This window comes from Anomalospiza imberbis, chromosome 3 (assembly GCF_031753505.1).
Source record: "Anomalospiza imberbis isolate Cuckoo-Finch-1a 21T00152 chromosome 3, ASM3175350v1, whole genome shotgun sequence".
NCBI classification, from domain to species: domain Eukaryota; kingdom Metazoa; phylum Chordata; class Aves; order Passeriformes; family Viduidae; genus Anomalospiza; species Anomalospiza imberbis.
This window is the reverse complement of record NC_089683.1, coordinates 111,639,279-111,657,657: the sequence shown is the minus strand read 5'-3', so window position 1 is coordinate 111,657,657 and position 18,379 is coordinate 111,639,279. Positions and strand designations below refer to the sequence as shown.

The 18,379-nt window shown below is 48.1% G+C and overlaps 2 protein-coding genes across 8 annotated transcripts in view; one reads left to right on the top strand and one right to left on the bottom strand.

Annotated features, from left to right (window-relative positions):
- Positions 1-7,570, top strand: part of ATL2 (atlastin GTPase 2) — a 38,888-nt gene extending 31,318 nt beyond the window's left edge. Inside the window, exons 9-15 of one of the 7 annotated variants that reach the window (XR_010997907.1) lie at positions 95-222; positions 2,379-2,435; positions 3,209-3,280; positions 4,978-5,409; positions 6,689-6,703; positions 6,818-7,051; positions 7,338-7,570. Coding sequence is in view for 6 of the 7 variants with exons in the window: in XM_068186483.1 (XP_068042584.1) it covers positions 95-222; positions 2,379-2,435; positions 3,209-3,280; positions 4,978-5,409; positions 6,689-6,703; positions 7,338-7,457 (824 nt within the window). In the remaining variant the exon portion in view is untranslated. Of the gene's footprint in view, positions 1-94; positions 223-2,378; positions 2,436-3,208; positions 3,281-4,977; positions 5,410-6,688; positions 6,704-6,817 lie in introns of all 7 variants that reach the window. The other 6 variants (XM_068186485.1, XM_068186484.1, XM_068186483.1 and 3 more) reach the window with 6 other exon arrangements.
- Positions 7,571-11,088: 3,518 nt separating this feature from the next.
- On the bottom strand, positions 11,089-17,705 carry EIF4A3 (eukaryotic translation initiation factor 4A3). The gene is made up of 12 exons (XM_068186493.1): positions 17,471-17,705; positions 17,222-17,294; positions 16,401-16,467; positions 15,473-15,535; positions 14,901-15,033; positions 14,137-14,217; positions 13,711-13,852; positions 12,800-12,938; positions 12,224-12,339; positions 11,626-11,733; positions 11,413-11,540; positions 11,089-11,286 (listed from the first exon to the last, which is right to left on the bottom strand). The coding sequence occupies exons 1-12, from the start codon at positions 17,634-17,636 to the stop codon at positions 11,270-11,272; spliced, it is 1,233 nt and encodes a 410-aa protein (XP_068042594.1). The 5' UTR covers positions 17,637-17,705; the 3' UTR covers positions 11,089-11,269.
- Between the last annotated feature and the right edge of the window lie 674 nt (positions 17,706-18,379).

The following is an 18,379-nucleotide window of genomic DNA, read 5'->3' as shown; positions in this document are numbered from 1 at the left end:
GATTTAGAAAGATTGTGGGCTATCAGTGCTCCTTTGGGAGATAGAAGATTGAAAACTAACCACCTTTTTCTTGAAATTGATTGAATTTTACTAGATATAGATGAGGATTTTAAGAATGAGCTGCGGAATTTGGTACCATTACTGCTTGCCCCTGAAAACTTGGTAGAAAAAGAGATTAGTGGATCCAAGGTGACCTGTAGAGATCTTGTAGAATACTTCAAGGTAAGCAAACTCATACTAATTATTTCTGTTAATAGCTTAAAAGACAGTATTCTAAATTTAGGCCATGGTGTTCCCAGAGAAGATAAGATATCTAGGCTGACACTCACTGATCAGCTCACTTTTATTTTCATTTCATTACTCTGACTTTCCAGAACTGGCACACTACTTCCTAACAGTACAGCTCTTCGCAAGCTACTGTTAGCAAAATTTGTGGGTTGGTGGCTTTTATTATCCTCCCTCTGAATAGGCTGAAATAGCTCAAGCTTTATTAGATTTTTTTTCCTACTTTGAAAACCCAGTTGTTTTTTTTTTTTTGTTTTGGTTATTTTGAATTAAAGTATGTCTCATGTAGCTTTGACAGATAGCAAAACAGCTCTTAAACTGCTAGGTATGCAGTGAAAATTTCAGATACTGCCCTCTGGATTTTTAACATGCAAGGAAGGTGCTTTCTAAACACTTGCATGTATAGCACCACTGTGCTCTGAAATATTTATGTATGATGCTCACAGCTGTTAGTCTTGAGCTTTTTTGGTATCATGGTGACACCAGCAGAAATGCGATAACATAATCTCTACATCACCAGGGATTGGCCTGGTGTGTGTAGCTTTATTTTTTTTTTTTTTTAATTGGAACGACTTAGACAGTTGGCTTGGTGGGAATGATGCCACTGTCTCCTGAAGACGGGAATTTGGCATTGCTAATTTTGGGGACGAAAAGTTAGGCTGATGTTAAGAAACAAGCTAGTCAAGGAAGGAATTTGAGACCAGTGCTCGTTTAACTTCACTTGTAAAACAAAGTAACTTTTTGAAGGAAAGACATGGTATGGGCTGAAGAAGTGATGGCTGTTCTGACAAGTGTAAAATCAGCAGGGGAGCACAGAGCTTCACTCTCTCTGTTTACATGGTTGCACGCTGCTTTTTGCTCCAGATTTTCTCTCGTAGGACCCCCTCAGGTACAGTGCAGGGAGTGCACGTTCAACAGCAGTTTAGAAAGGACTGCATCCTAAAAACCCAAGTGTAAAGCCTCTACTGGAAAGGTGATTCACATCCTGGATCCAGTCAGGGAGCAGTGCCGTGAGGTGCTGCAGAAATGCCATGCTTATGTAACTAAAGAGGACTGCTCCCCTGGGACTGTGCATCTGCAGCTGAGCTTGTGAGGCCTGAGTTGGAAACTGTAGGGCTTTTACTTGGAGGAAATAGCTGCAGAAGCACGGAGGGTGTCAAGGGAACAGAGTCCTGTATAACTCTATATGTTTTTGTAGGTTGTTCTACAACCTAGAGCATTGACTACATGGGGACCCTGATAACCTTGTTCTCTCCTTCCTTGGAGCAAAAAATCCTCAGGCCTGAGGCTTGCAGACAGGGCAGGGAGGGAAGCAGTGGTGTGAAGAGAGTGAGGACAGGCCCCCCTCAAGGGGCTGAGAGTGGCCTTGCTGGTGGAACTCGCACAGCTTGTCCAAGGCACTGGAATGGCTGCTGCTGCCTGCTGTGCCCCACTTCCCTGTCCCCAGGAGCGTGCATGGGCCAGCTGGTGGGGGCTGGACAAGAAAGGAACTGTGTGTTCTCTTCCAGCCCCCTGAAACCCTGGGGAAAGAAAGGACACCTGAGGATAAGCGGGGTGGGGCACAGTGGGATGGGTGCCTGCTTAGCTTCTGGAAGTGTTTTGTCTGCTCAGCTCTGTCTGTAGCAAGTGCCTTGATCTGGTTTTTTTCCTCCTACACTTCAGTAGATCAAGGCATGTGGGGAAATGTAAGTATTGGTTCTCTCAGCACTGGGGTAAGTTTGGGCAGACCTCTTGCCAGAAAGGCTGGGATAATCATCTCCACTCTTTTGTTATGGGTGAAGATTCCCCGTTTAGCCAGGCCCTTATGCATTTGAGGGAATAGAAACCTGCTGTCAAAACCTGTCAGTGGTTTTGGGACAGTGGTGATGTCTCCTCAGAGTGCTCTGCTGCCCTGCTGGGCCCCAGTCTCAGGCATAGGAAAGAGAAGGGGGAAAAAATGCCAGACTTTTATGAAGAAAATTACATAATTCAGTATTTAGCACTGTTACAGAGAAATAATCCGAGCTCTATCTTTTTGTCATCCCTCATTTCTTATTCTCCTTAAACACGAATGTTGAGAAAAATAAACCTTTTGTTTTTTCCTTCCCATTTAGGCTTACATTAAAATCTATCAAGGAGAGGAGCTACCTCATCCGAAATCTATGCTGCAGGTATTTTATTTTCTTTCAAGTAATCTGATTAGATGATGGGTACTTTATGAGTTCTTTGCAGCTGAAGAATCATGACTGCTGTGGGCCTGAAGCTCCCCTTCACAGCTGTAGTTCTTGAAGGATCTGTGTACTTTGAAAGCCACCTGAACTGTGATGGTTGGGTATTTTCCCCTCAGTTTCATCAACCACATGAAATTAAACCAGCCAAATAGAGCTGGGGTCTGTCTGGTTGGTTGGGTTTTTTAACTGCTTTACTCTCTAAGCATTGGTTTCCTGTAACTTGTTGTTTGGCTGAGAGATATTCAGAAAATGACATCTTGCAGCTATAACTACAATATTGTCCCTGACATGACACAGGTAGAAAATAAGTCTAAAATTCTTAAGAAACTTGACAATTGCAATTGACACCAAAACTGTACATCTATAATGTAGAAATCATAACAGCTTCCTTCTTTCCTCTCAGGTACTGGAAGTAATCCAGTACCAGGATTAAAATATGATAGTTTAGTGACCTTTATGTGCCTATTAACAGTAGAGCATTCAGAAGAGATTGCCCATGATGAAAAGCCTGTACAAGCAGGCTGAGGTTTGTTTGCAGCTGTGCTAGACAGCTGAAGAAAGACGGCAATGTGTTTTAATGTATATTGCTAAACTTCACTTATTTTTGTGTGGCCTTTTCCTGGCCATCAGGAGCTCTGGAGGTATGTTTGGAGTGCAGTGCTGTGTAAAACCTGGGAATGCTGTGAATGACACACATGCTCCATGTTTTCTAGGCAACAGCTGAAGCGAACAACCTTGCTGCTGTGGCAGGAGCAAAAGACTTGTACAGCAAAGGCATGGAGCAGGTATGATGGCACAGCCTTTCCTAAACACCTACATGCAAATACAGATCTTGAGCTTCCATGCTGTCCTCTGTATGTGAGCACTTCAGTGGGGGAAGGTAACTCAGGGCCAGGACTTGTGTGTTTTCTGCACTCTGCTCTGAGCTTGGGTGTGTGATGCTGGGGAGGTATGAAAATGTGTGTGTTTGCAGGATTCCCACCTGTTACTTCCCTCTATGGCTCTTGACAGGCATCTCAAAATCCTGTGACATGAAATGCACAAGCAGGTGAGCAGACATTTGTTGTGTCAGGGTTGCACAGGAGTGGAATTCTAGTTCTGTAGTCTCCTGCTTCTGAATTGTGGCCATTCATTAGCTGTAAAATGCAAGGATTGAAGTGATTCAGAACTTTAAAGAAGCCCTTGGAATACAAGAATTACTTTGAAAAACCTGTGTATGTAATTTCCCACTTGCTTCTTCTCTTGAAGATAGTGATCTTGTATGATTCGAAGCTGAATGCTGGATGAATTTCATACTTCAGTGTAGTGGTGTGCAAGGTTTTATCATAGGAAATTCTGAAAACCATTACATCTCTCGTAAAGCTTAACAGAACTGTGCTTATTGTGAAACTGTACAACCAGAAAGACCAGTAGGTGTGAGAACATGCTACAAACATAGCTCCCCATTAATTAGGCTAATTGTGGTCTTAATTGCTGAAGTAGCTGTTTTGAAATTAAAGTAAGACCTAGTGCTAGTGGCAGACAAGCCAGTTCCATTTGTTAGCAGGCTGTTTGGAGAATATTCTGCTGGTTTAAGGGAACTCCTCTATTTCCATTTTGGAAAATATCTTGAAATAGTAAATGTGTTGTTTATAATAAGTGCCAAGGCTGCCTTACAAACTTGAATGTTCAGTGGTTGTTGAGATACTGTAGCTGTAAGGTTTCTAGATTGGAGCAGGGAATAAACAGAAACAGATGTTCTTTTAAACAGACTTTGTTTCCATAGTAATGTTCCCCAGTACTGTATATTTTTATATCACTGTAGAGATATGCACAAATTATGGAATAGTTTTTTATCCAGATGTCTCATATGATGTTCTTGATCTGACACAGCTCTGAAACTTCTATTTTTAAGAACAGAAGTGGGAACTCTTTGGATTTAAAACTCTATTATGTTAAGGTAGTTCTTGCTGCAGCTTCTGAGCTGTCCTCGTGAACCAAAGCCCTCCTTTGCTGAGTGTGCAAATCCAAAATACTGTCCCCTAATGACCTGAAATGTAAGAAACAACAGGTGCACTGTCACAGAGTATAAGAAAACTGTGGCAGTTATTTGTGTGGTGGCCTCTTGATCCTTCAGTAGCTCTTGGTGTTTAACATGCTCTGGGCAATGTGAAGAAACTGTTCTGAAGGATGAGATTGCTAGGCATTTTCCAGGGAGTTTTGGTGGATGTGGAGGACTTCATTCTGGGAAAAAGGCAGGGATGTGCATGTGGCTGTAGTCCTGTCCTCCTGGGCTTGCCTGAAGAGAAGAGTGAAGTTCAGTCCTGTGCTGTGGGTCTGTGTGTGCTTGGACAGGTGAGGCTCCTGCCCCACCAGGATCCAAAATACCTTTGGCAGCTTCGCTGGACGGGCCTGGGGCTCACAGGGGCAGCGAGGGGCAGGTGCTGGCTGTGCAGCAGCAGGTGCTCAGGGTGTGACTGTGTGATGTCTGCTGCTCCCACAGGTGTGTGGGGGAGATAAGCCTTACATTGCCCCGTCGGACCTCGAGCGGAAGCACCAGGATTTCCGAGAGAGCGCCATCCGGCAGTTCCGCTCCGTCAAGAAGATGGGAGGGGAGGAGTTCTGCCGGCGCTACCAGGAGCAACTGGAAGTGGAAATCGAAGAGATATATGCAAACTTCGTGAAGCACAACGATGGCAAAAACATCTTTTATGCTGCTCGTACCCCTGCCACTCTGTTTGCAGTCATGTTTGCCATGTACATAATCTCAGGACTGACTGGGTTCCTTGGCATGAACTCCATAGCTGCCCTGTGTAATCTCGTGCTGGGGATGGCTCTTATATCGTTTTGTACTTGGGCATACGTTAAGTACTCTGGGGAATTCAGAGAAGTTGGAACAGCCATTGATCAGATCGCTGAAGCTATATGGGAACAGGTTGGTATCTGTTTTTATTGCAAAGTCTTGCTGCCTTGAGCAGACATATCAAACAGCTTCTGTTCAGTGCTGAGAGGGAAAAGCTGGTCTAGACCTAATAGAGAATGCTAGTGCTGCCAAAGTGAAAATCTGCTCAGTAGTGTGACTGCTCTCTTCAGGAACAGATGCTGCACACAAGGAACATTAAATAAGCTTAGGATATTATCACAGAAGTGCTACTTAAGGTGCAGAAGGTTACTTAGTCAGTGCTTTGATGGTAAAGAGTGGAGGGGACTCTTCAAAACTCTCTTTCCTTATTCAGAGCAAGGAATTGATTAGTCCGTGGAGAGAACTGGCTGAGTGATGGCTTTCAGCAGCTGCTACCAGAGGGTGCCCAGCAGGTTTCGTCCATCAGGGAGACATGTGCTGTCTGTGACAGCTTCAGTGGGTGCAACTGCTGTTTGCAAGGAATACTCAGCAAATGTCTGAAAGGAAAGATGTAAGTGTAAGGACAATAGAGCTGGAGGAGAAAACTTCCTGCATAGAGATTTTGCTGCCTGAACTCAGTTGACACAGCTGTGCCAGTAAGGTCAATGTAGAGAATTCCTGACCAGTAGTTTTTGCAGCATTCTGACTAGCTCTGTCCAGTGCCAGCAGAAGGGAGGCACTTTCCTGCTGTTGTTACTGGAAATAAAGGGTGCGCTGAGCTTATCTGGGGTGACATTAAAGTGTGTCCTGTGAGGCGTGAGCTGGTAGCTAACTGGAGGCTTCTGCACAGATGCTTGCTTCCACAGCTGGAAAATCCCTGTGTTCAGGGCTGATCTGTCACTGATCCTAGGCACTGGTACACTAGGCCTATCTGAGCAACCTGCTGAGGGTCCTAGTCAGGTTTTGAGTTACACTGGAGCAGGAAAAGTGGGTTCTTAAAAACAGAGATGAAATGAGCATCAGTAAATAAATCAGTAACTAAATCTTGAGTTAGCACCACTCGCTAGTGGTTAAAATTGAGGCTCTCCGGTACTACTGGAGCTGCTGCTGCAGGACACCAAGCACAGGCAGCTTGGTCTGGCTGCTGCCTTCCCTGGGAGGGGGAGAGCTTGACTTAGGCTGGCAGGAGCTTGCCATTTGTGGGCTGGGGGAAGGTGGTCTGCAAAAGACATCAGCGGTGTTTCTGTTAGAGCTGCACATCACCCGTAATAACAAAGCACTGCAGGTCATGTCTGAATCACTCTTGATTAAATACTCATTCTTGCTGTTGATTTTTCTGAATCTCTGCCTTTCTTTTCCCTCCTTGCTTCAGAGGAATCCCAGGAAGGTGAGAAGTTACTGCAAATCAGGTTTTTTTTTGTTTGTTTGTTTTTCTGAAGTTGATTGAGTTTCTGCTGTGTTGTGAGAGTCGTTTTTCCTAACAGCTGACTTCGTGTTTTAGGTGTTTTCCAAACTCTTTGAAGTCCTTAGACGCCGAACGGTTCGTCGTGCTCTTACATCAGTGCCGCGACAGCGACTCTCATCCAACAATAACAAGAAGAAAAACTAGCCAGTATTTTTAACTTTCTTTCTGTATCTGAAGTGTTCACACTTACACATATAGGACAATAAGCTGGACCGTCTGGGCCGGTCTGCATAAATGCTGTAACCATACCAGACTGATGCTGCATATGGGGTATGGAATTGCACATCCATCTTCTAGGAACTGTAAAGTGGTTTGAATTCAGTGAAATACTGCTGTGTAGGAGGGGTATCACTTGTGTCCATAGCATGTGACTGCTTTAACCTCATTACTCTAGCAGCAAAATTCATTTCTCTTTCAGTTCATGCCACTATATGTCAGACTTCATCATTCTAAGTTTTTTCATGATTTCAAGTCTCATCTCTTTATATGATTTTATATCTTATTTTCCTTGGTTACCTCATTTTCTTGTTTCTTTTGCACATTTCTCATTCCACAGGTGTTGAAGCCCATGAGTGATAATTTGATGGAGGATCATATGAGGCAGTCTGTAAAAAACTCTATCAAAGCAGGCCTGACCGAGCAGGTGGCTCACCATGCCAGACTAAAGACAGACTGACAGTTCGTCTCCTCTTCAACTCTGCCCTCTCATCCTAGACATGCTTGCTGTACCATGAGAACTCAATAATAAAAAAAAAAAATAAATAAAAATAAACCAAAGTTTACAATCAACTGTAGAAGTAGTTTAGTGTGATTGGCTTCACAGATTGCTGCCATCACCGGGGAAGAGTTAAGTTTGTCAGTGCTCAGCTTCTCAGACAAACTGGTGCCATGGAGCCCGCTGGGGTGGGAGGGAGCGGCTCCGTTTTACATAGTCCTGGTGCCCCGTGTTTGGGGGAGGGAGGGGGAGCTTCCCCAGCGTTGTGAGTCTGTGCAGGCTCTGGCTTACGGGGGAGCCTGTCCCCTGCAGCGGCTGATTTCAGGGAAGTGTCACGATCGGCCCCACGGCAGCTGTGCTCTCACCCGATGTCCCCAGCTCCAGCGAGTGTCTCTGTGCGCGGCCCGGCCGGCGGAGCCATCGGAGCAGCCACTCCATTGCAGCGTCTCTTGCTTTCTTGCCTTTTACCAGTGTTACACAGGTGCATGTGCTGGTTCCTCACGCAGAACTGGGCTGTCAGGGAGGCAGTGGCTCAGCACAGAGGGTGTCTTGCCTTGAACTCGCAGACCCGCTCCCGAGGGAGGTGCATATCGGAACTGAGCTGTCTTTTTCTGCAGTTTAGCCTTCGTGTATATAATATTGCCATTAATTCTACTGGGGAAGAAATTCCATCCAAAAATGTTGCCTACAGCTACCGAGCAATGAGTTAGGATTGTCTGTACAGTGTGTTTAGTTTTTATTTTTTAAGAAATCACAGATAGGGCATGTATATGAAATATAAATATATAAATACGATTTTGTATCAAAGTTTTGTAGTTTATGGCAAAACCTGGTTCTGTGGTAGCTAAGTGCAGTTCCTGTAAAGGAATGTTTGTGGCTCATGTAAATGTGTGAATGCATCAACAATTTGAAGTTTTTTGATATATTTGTGATATTTACCTGCCTTGAGCACTGCAATCTCTCACCCCCTTGGAAAAAATCAATGGGAATGTTTGTTGTGAAACTCTTGTCTTCTGTTGCATTTTAAAGTTATTTCCTGTAATTTATTTTCAGTACATGATTAAAATCAGTTGTGTATATATGAAATGAAATCCGTGCTTATTTTTAAAAGATGTTCAAGTATTGTATTCTACTACATAAACTATGTCAAATACTTATCCTGACAATTATATGAACAGATTTGTTCTATTGTACTTCATAGCTTTCTATTGAAGCCGATGTTCCTCTCATGCTTGTCTCTGGAAGGTGACCTCTGTCCAGCTCATACCCCCTCCCTGTATAGGAAAACCTCCTGCTGTTCTTAAGCACGCTTTTGACTTGTGGAGTTGCTTGTCAGATTCTGCCCTCCAACAATTGTATCACTCTGAAATCTTGTTACTGGCTTTACTTTCATTCTTGGCTAAATCAGTATCAACTGTGTGGAGTGTAAAGGCAGCTAAACAATTAACTGCTGTAGTTTCAGCTGGAAATGGCTGTGTGCAGTAGCTGGGTTTTTTGCATTCCTAAACGGTAACAATTTTCATCAACATTTGAGCTTTAACATCTCCCCTCTCTTGAGTGAGGGAAGTCATCTGTCTAGGACTAAAGCAATTGCACTGTGACTTTTGCACTGCAAAGAACTGCTGGGGAGTGGTGGTTACCTGCCCTCTGCAGGTGAGGGCTCAGCTCCAGGGGAATGATGCTAAAGATGAGGTAGGAATGTCACATTTTATGATATCTCAACCTGTACAGATTAAATACTGTTATTCAAACAAGCCAGTGCATTGGTGATTAATCTCTTACTAATCAAATGAGTCACATGGGGGCTCACAGGGCCATGCCTGCCCTCGCCGCTTGTGGGCTCCAGGAAGGGGCAAGTCAGATTTGAGGCTGTGCCCTGCGGAGATGGCAAAAGCAAAACTGCCCAGCACATGGACAAGGAGTTGGGAGGCTTTATACAGACTCTTCTGGGTTTGTGGGGGCAGTTCCTGAACGCTGTGCCACGAAGGTGCAGCACGAATGCAAAATCCCCTCGAGATTGTGGGAGGGATTGAAGGTAGGGAAGGGGAGGGGTCAAGATGACTTTTAATCAGGTGTGGGAAACGGCTGGTTCCTGTAACCATGGTCCCAGGGGCTGCATGTCTGGAGTGGCAGCGGCCTGGAGTGAAGTTGTGTCACTTGACAGCGAGCTGGGGTCTGCGAGCCAGGTGTGGGAGCAGTTCTAGGTCTGGGCTGGACACACGTGTGGGACAAGGTCTGGGCTGATTTGGAGGGTGTGGGGTTCCATTTTCACCCGTGACTCCCTCTGCGGAGGCAAGAGAGGCTCTGCAAGGGCCAGTTAAGGACGGACTTGTGTCTCAAGGCCAGCTACTGAGGGCAGGCAGTGGCGATGTGCAAGGGTGGGCTGAACCAGCAACGGCAGCGCAGCTGTGGGCCACGGCCCTGTGCTGGTCACTGGAGCAGACTGGTGATCCCGAGGCTGGACACTGGATGAGCTGAGCCTCCTTACCCAGTTCCTGGAGGGATGCAGAGCCTGTGTGTGTATCACCCCCAACAACCCTCCATGGTGACCAGGCAGGGGCAGGCTGAGGGTGTTGGTGCTGCTGTGCCGGTGCTCAACACTGGATGGGGATGGGATGGCGTGAGCACATTCCATGTGTGTGCCCAGTGGGAATGCTGGCTCCACCCTGCTGCTGGTGGCACATGGAGGCATGTAGTGGCCTCACCTCCATGGGCAACTCCTGAAAATTAGTATTCCTAGTAGAACAAGCTTAGCAGTTGTCAACTTCTGTGTACTGTTAAGAACATCAGGTTGGTGCGCAGAGTGGGTTCCTCAGGGAACTGAGGAGTTTCACAGGGCTTTAGAGGAGATGGCAGCTACTTCCTCTACCCTGGGCTATTCCTACTACTACTCAGGAAAGAAGTTCTGAGAGCTGATCCAATTCTGTGCAAACTGTGGTATACTCAGGCCTTGCTTCCCCTGTCCTCCCTGAGCATGCAAAAAGCCAAATTTAGCAGGAAATCACAGAGCAGAAGATTGTAACTGACCCCTGGCCAACTCCTGCCTCACACAGGGACACGGCAGAGCGAGGTAATAAAGCTACATGGAAGATCCTACAGCTGGCAAAGTACAGCATCGTGCCAGAGAGAGGTGACAGGGCAGATGTAAGGAGCTGCAGCAGCAGAAAGAGATGGAGAAGGTGACAAGACAGGATACTTGCTCCTTCTGTTCTGGAAGTGCGTGCCCAAGTTCCTTGGGATGGGAAATCCTCATCTAGGACCAGTACTTGTGGCGATTTCTGGCTCTGGAAAGACGTAACCAGCAGGAAATTTCTGGCTATCTCGTAACTCAATTTTCCTACAGCAAGCTAGGGCCAGGCCACAGATTTTTCCTGTAGATGTCTGATCCTTGAAGGTTAAGTTAAGGAAACTAAAAGTACATCAGGTGGCGTAGCACAGCAATAACAAAAGGGTAGAGAACAGGAAGCCCTGTATTCTACAAACCCAGATATGGGGAGTGTCCAGTGCTCTGTTTCATTATGCTAGCCAAGTATGGCAGTATCTCAAAACTCCCTGCCTGTCACTGTGCTGGGTTAAAGTAATTAAGCACAGGTTATGGTAAAACTTCCTTTTTAATTGAAAAACATGGGTGGGAGTACAGACAATATTTACACAGGTTCCCAAGTGCAGCTCAACTCAAGAACATATGACCAAAAATACGATAAAAGGATGTGGGTCCAAAACCGAATTGTGGAGGGTACCAAAGGGTACAACTTCCTGCTAACCACAGACCTTCAGATAAGATCAGCAACTGAAACGAGAGAAAATGAAAGAATTAAAAGTAAGAGCTGAGCGTGTGGAGAGCCACAGCCCAGCAGGACAGCACAACGCTGCTGCTCCCAGGCCCTTCCCAGAAGGCGGGCCAGGCAGCACGCACCGTTCATGGGCATCTCGTCGATCTGGGTGGAGTAGTACTGCTCGATGTCCCGCAGGATGCGGATGTCGTCGTTCTTCACAAAGTTGATGGCGACACCTTTCCGGCCGTACCTGCCCGAGCGGCCAATTCTGTGGAGGCAAAAGGGAAGAGGGAATGGAGCTGCAGTGGGAAGACTTTCCCCAGCCCCAGTGGCTGTGGGAAGCCCCAGCCTACCTGTGTATGTAGAGTTCTCTGTTGTTGGGCAGGTCGTAGTTAATGATCAGTGACACCTGAGGCACATCCAGGCCTCGAGCCCAAACGTCTGTGGAAATAAGAACTCGGCTGCAAAGAGAAGGGCACAGTTAGGGCTTTTCTGGGAACCCCCAGTCTCCAGCAGAGAGCATCCCCTGCTATTCTGAGCTCCCCCCTGCCCACAGCACACCAGCAGCATCCACACTTCTGCTGCACAGAAAGCTGTCCCTTGCACTACCACCAAACTTCAGCCAAGACTGGACCAACACGGCTTGGGTCTTTCAGAAGGAATAATGTTCCCAAGTGTTTCAAATACTGAGGATGGAGCACAAACACTTTTTCCTTGAATTTTAAACACAGCAACTCCCAACATCTTCAGCAAAATAGAACAGACTAATTCTAGAGGTACGAGTATCCCTCCTTGGAAAGTGGCAATCTCTCAACCCTTCCACACCACAGGAGAGAGATGGAAATCAGAGTTCTCCTTACTCTGAGCTGAACAAAGCCTTGACACAGAGCCATTATGGTTTCCCTGCCCTGAGGCAGCACTGATGTAAGCAATGCTATCTGGGGCATTTACCTTGCACCAGATCTGAACTCTTTCATGATGGACTCTCTCTCCTTTTGGGGCATGTCCCCATGCATGGAGGAAACTGTGAAGTTGGCTTCCCTCATCTTCTCCGTGAGCCAGTCGACCTGTGAACACAGCCTGGGTTAGCTCTTTGCTCAGACAGCCAAACACAGCAGCTGAGCTCCTGAATGATTGCCAAGATGAGCTGGTAGGGACTGAGAGACACTTCCACAAGCATTCTGAGACCAAGGGAAGTAAATAATCCTTACAAAGCATCAGCTGTATGATACAGGGCTCCACAAGCCCCGAAAGGAAAGGAATTAAGAGCATTTATTCAGGAAGTGTGGGTTTGCTCCAGGAATTGTAAGCGGTTAGATTGAGCACATTCTTACTTCTCTAAAAAGGCAATTCCTGTCAGCTGTATCAGGTCTGCCTCTGCTGTTTTAAGTTAGACACATCCCAAAAGTTTAACCTATGGTCCTACAGAACTATTTCCGAATGAGGGAGCAACCAGATCTCTTAACTAACCCAGCACTGTTTGAGTCACCCTCAGGAAGCACCAAGCCCCTCTGATGGCCCCTGTACCTTTCTCTTGGTGTTACAAAAGATGACAGCCTGGGTGATGGTCAGCGTGTCATAGAGATCACAAAGGGTGTCAAACTTCCACTCTTCCCTCTCCACAGCCACGAAAAACTGCTTGATTCCTTCAAGGGTCAACTCATCACTGCAGGGGAGAAAACCAAAGCAGTTAGTTAGAAGGGATGGGTGTGCTTCACCAGAGACCATCCCTCTGCCCATGTGCTGGGGGGTTGCTGGGTCCAGATGGAGTCCAAGTTGTTCTAAAGAGTCCTGGGAAAACTGAGCTTTAAGAAGGGCCCTGAACGTGACCTATTCAGCAGACTGGAACTGCTCTGCTCCAGCCAGCTCCAAAGGGGAACACTTCTGTTCTCATCATTTTTACATTGCAGCTTCTTGACAAGAGAGACTGAAGAAAGTCTCAAGAAGCTGGAATGTACTAAATGGGGCAGTGCAAGAGCTCAGGCAAGAGGGACACTCCTCCCAAGTCCCAGTGCACAAGGACCCATGACACCACCAGATGTAAACTGTGCCTCCAAGAACACCCAGGATCAGTTGGCTAAAGGGTTTTTTTGCCTGCTATGTAATAGGAAATTTTAACAGGAAGCCTAAAAAATTCGTTGGGGGAGCCCAGGAATTGGATAAGTATGAAGGATAGATTTCCATGAGGAGAGACTGCTATCCATGGGCAGAATGAGGGGACAGCCAGGCTGAGCAGCAGCACACAGAACTGGACAAGGATGAAGTCAGGGAGTTAAGTCACCCCCTGCTGGAAAGCAGGACATGAGCACATCTGCAGACACGCAGGCACGGTGAGAAGGAACATGAGAGACTCTGTACATTTAAATCGGTTAATACTGTGAACTGCCCAGGGCTGGACCAACTCAGAGTCCCTGTTCTCTCCAAGGAAACTCACTGACCGTTTCACCAGGATGCGGATGGGGTCTGTCATGAATTTGTTGGTCATTTCCAAGATCTCGTGTGGCAAAGTGGCGCTGATCAGAACCACCTGTGTGGCTGGAGGCAGGTATCTGTACACATCATAAATCTGCTCCTTGAAGCCTGCAGTGCAAGTCAAGCCACACAGAACAGTTAGCACATCCTTCTCCCAAATATCCTCCTCTTCCACAATCTGATCTAGAATTCAGTACTGGGTCACGAGCATAAATGTGTGAATCAGTAACATCAGACAAGGCATGTTGTGTAACTTAACCTACTACAACCTACAACTAACTGTAATAGTTTGACTTTTTAAAATTTAACTTTATAGAAGTGGGCCTGCCAGCTGGGACATCCTAGAATCTCAAAGAAGGAGAAAGGAAGTAGAAGGGAGACAAATGTTTTACCTTTATTGAGCATTTCATCTGCCTCATCCAAAACCAGCATTTTGATGGCACGGGTTCTTAGACTTCTGCGACGAATCATGTCTGTAAGATTTCACTTTGTGAGATGAGAATGCTCTGAAAGCATTCTCACCACCACTGTCAGGGCATTTTGGTGGAGGAGGGACAGATGTGAGAAACACAAAATGCCAGGTGAACTTTATGTCAGCAGAATCCACAAATCCTGTTTTGAGAGTCAGCCCAGTTTGGCAGCTGCTAATTTTTGGGGGCTTTTTATCCGCTTGTGGGGATCAGCTCACGTTCTCCCAGTGACAGGGACTTGTGTAAGTGTTGTGTGTTTCTCAGATACACAGAAGATGGGAGCTTGAAGGCCAACATTACCCCTGTGGTAACTGCCACGAAGAGTAAATGTTGAATTCTTCACGCAGTGGAAGCAGAAGGTACCAGCTACAAGTGCACCTGATTTAACAAAGATGGAGCAACCACCAGCACACAGAAACTGTGGGCTTAATTTTGGCATTCACGTAGGCCTGGCTCCTATCCCCTTGAAAGATTCAGGGACTGCAGTACTTTCTCCTTTTTCCAAAGCCACCACATAAAGTCACCTCGACAATGGAAAGCGAAGCATAAACAGAGAAAATAAAAACCCCATCACCACTGACTTCCCTCTAGCTTTTTCCAGGCACAACAGCAGTAAGTTGTTACCTTGTTACACTTCACCTCAGGTTACATTAGCGGTGTGACAATAAATGTCAGGATTCCCTTACCGAACACGCGGCCTGGAGTGCCAGCCACCACGTGCTGCCCGTAATCCAGCTTGCGGATATCCTCGCCCACGTTGGTGCCCCCGATGCAGGCGTGGCACTGCACGTTCATGTAGTCTCCCAGGGCGAGAAGCCCCTGTGTGGGTACAAAGAAATGGATTCACTGCCCCGGCTCTCCCCAGGCTGCACTTGTGAGGAGATGCTGGTCTGCGCAGCCACGCTGTGGGTTTTCCAAAGAGGTGTCAGCACAAGGAGTTAGAAGGGTTTTTGCAATGTCTGGTACCCAAATCGCCACAACAGCAGGCCTTAAAACACTGGGAACTCAGTTCCTCAGGGATCACAACTGCTTTAGAAGCACTGGCCTTAAAAACTCAGTTAGGGCTGTGCAAAACCTCACACTGCCAAAGTAATGAATATAATGGGCAAACGGCCCTGTATCAGATGATACTTTGTTATTTCTCTCAGGAACAGAAAGAAAAAGTGGAAGCCTTGCTTTGAGCTCCGCTAGAGAAACACCAGAGCACGGGCCCCAGGCCTTGCCAGTGCTTTCCAGACAAGGATGGAAATGCTCCTACCTTCTGGATCTGCACAGCCAGCTCCCGAGTTGGTGCCAGGATCAAGGCTTGGGTCTCACGAACCTGGTTAAAGCACGGAATCACAAGGAAGTTAATCACAGGCTAGAGAGCCAGGCATGCAAGGGGTGATGGATTTCACAGAATCAGAGCTGTGAGATGTCACAGCTGAAGGATTTAGCACAGAATTTTGTGCTTAAAGAAAAAAAAAGTGTGTACATTTCTTGCAAAATAGAACCAAATGTCAGGTCCTTCAGTTCTGTGTGTTTGGTTCAGATAAACACTTTGCATTGCTCAAGGACTCCAAGACAAAGTTTTGAAGTGTCACCTCCAAAAGTGATATGAGCACTTTACAGAACTAAAGCAAAAGCTGCCCTTTCCACTTAGAACATAAAATCTTAATTCTTACATCCCCAGACAGTGACAGATGAGTAACAATCCCAGCCCGCTGAAACCCTTTTATTTAATTGCATCTGCACATCCAACTTATACCCCAAAACTACTGGATAAACATGATGTCCCTGAGCAGAACTAAAGCAAGCAGCTGTCAGTCAAAAATCTAGGTTTGGTTCTGTGCAATGTGTGGCACTTGTCCAGACAGGCTGATGATGCTATTAGGACTGTCTGAAGACAATTCTGCTTGCTGAGAGATTAACTTAGCCCTTAGTGGAAGAGGTCAGCTGTTAAAGACAACTTTATCATTACAAGATATCATCTGAACTTATTTTGCCAGACTGGCTTTAACAGTTAAACTGTTACAGAGTCTGGTGAAGTTCTCAGTCAGAATTCTGTCTGAGGTTCACTGCCTGTAATGAAAAGATTTCAGAGTAAAGCTTCATTCTTAAAGCTTCACTCTTAAAGAACACACTTTCATGATGAAGACCAGTGATTTAGTAAGAGTTATTTTTAGCATGTGCTGCTATGAGCTTACCTGTATATCCAGGCATTGCAGAACAGATATGGAGAATGTTGCTGTCTTCCCTGTTCCCGACTGTGACCTGAGAAACACACGCTTGGTGAACACTCTGCATGTGTGGACAAACAGCACAGGCAATTTCAACACATCCCACCCCCCCACTGCAAAGAGCTACGTGGTGCCAACAAAGGCTTGTTATGATCAGAGCTTTGAGAACTGCAGTGCCAGGGACAGAACACTCCAGGGTCCCCAGCATTGGCACCTTCACTCCTTATCAGACCAGCATTTTAAATTTCTGCCATCTGCCACACATACAGATAATGACAGATAAGCCAACACAATTTGCAAGGCTAGTAATTTGCACTAGTGACCAAGAAAGGACTTTTTTTTCAGTGGGATGCATATCCTTCTTTGTCTCTAAGAGATATTTTTTACAGTAACTAAACCTAATAAACTTTGGCATTAGCTGGCACGGGATCACAACAAGTTAGGCAATTTCACTCTTTTGCTTGTCACATCATAAAACCAAAGCATAGTTTGAACTGGAAGGGAATTAAACAACATCCAGCTCCGTACCCCACCCTGCCATGGGAAGGGACACGTCCCGCCAGACCAGGTTGCCCAGAGCCCCATTCAGCACTTTACAGAAAGTAAAGTGCTCTGGCCCTGGGCCCTTCCAGGGATGGGACATCCACAGCTGCTCTGGCCAACCTGTCCCCGTGTCCCACCAATATTTTCAGGTCGTTCCCCACACCCCGCCAGGCAGCAGCCCAGGCCCGCGGGTGGCCGATCCCCCTTCCGGCCTCAAGGCAGGGAACGTGCCCGGCCGCACTCACTGGGCGATCACGTCCCTGCCCTTGATGATCTGCTTGATGGCTCGCTGCTGGATGGCCGACGGCTTCTCGAACCCTGCGGGGGCCAAGGGACAGCGTCAGGGCAGGCCCCGCCACCGGCCGGCGGCACCCGCGCGGCGCAGGCGCGGCGGGGCCCGCATGCGGGCCCTGCCCCGGCCCACGGAGCCCTCCCTGCCCTCAGCGCGTCCCCCCGGCCCCGCGTCCCTTCCCCCCTCCGGCCCCGCCGCCCACCGTAGGCGTAGATGCCGCGCAGCAGGTCCTCCCGCAGGCCCATGGTGTCGAAGGTGGGCGTCACGTCCACCTCCTCGCTCGTCTCGAACTCCACCTTGGTCATGTCCTCCTCCTTCATGAGGCGCTTCCGCGCCGAGCCGCCCGCGGACCCCGCGGACCCCGCCATGGCCGCGCCGCCGCCGCCGCCGCCGCACAACGCCCGCCGCGCGCGCCCCGCCGCGCCACTGCGCCTGCGCGGGAGGGGCGGGCGGGGGCGGAGCGCGCCTGCGCGGGGCCGCGGGGCGCGCGGGGCGGCCCGGGCTCGGCGGGGAGAGCGGCCGGGTGCGGAGCGCCTCGGGGAGGGACGATCCCTCACCTCCCTCCCCTGAGCGGCCCGCTGCAGCGCCCTGCCACGCCCGCGGCAAGGACCTTGTTCCGCGTGCTGGAGGTGGAGCTTGGTGTTTTAGTTTATGGCCGCCGCTCCCCGTCCCGCCGCTGGGCGCCACTGGAAAGAGCCTGGCACCATCCTCTTGGCACCCGCCTTCGAGGATTTTGTCCGTACTGAGGAGGTTCCCTCTCCACACCAAACAGGCCCAGCCCCCTCGACCTTTCCTCATGAGGGGTGCGCCAGTCCCATCGTCACCTCTGTCGCCCTACGCTGGGCCCTCTCCGGGAGCTCCTTGCCCTTCTCACCCTGAGGAGCCCGGACCTGGACGCGGCACTGCAGAAGGAACTGAGCAAAGAGGCGGCATCCGCTCCCGCCGCCGCTCTTCCCGGTTCAGCCCGGGAAACGCAGCCGGGGCGCTGGACGGGGACGTGCGCCCGGCCTGCGCATGCGCGGGGCCGAGAGGAGCCGAACGGAGCCGGAGCCGAACGGAGCCGAGTGAAGCCGAACGGAGCCGAACGGAGCCGAACGGAGCCGAACGGAGC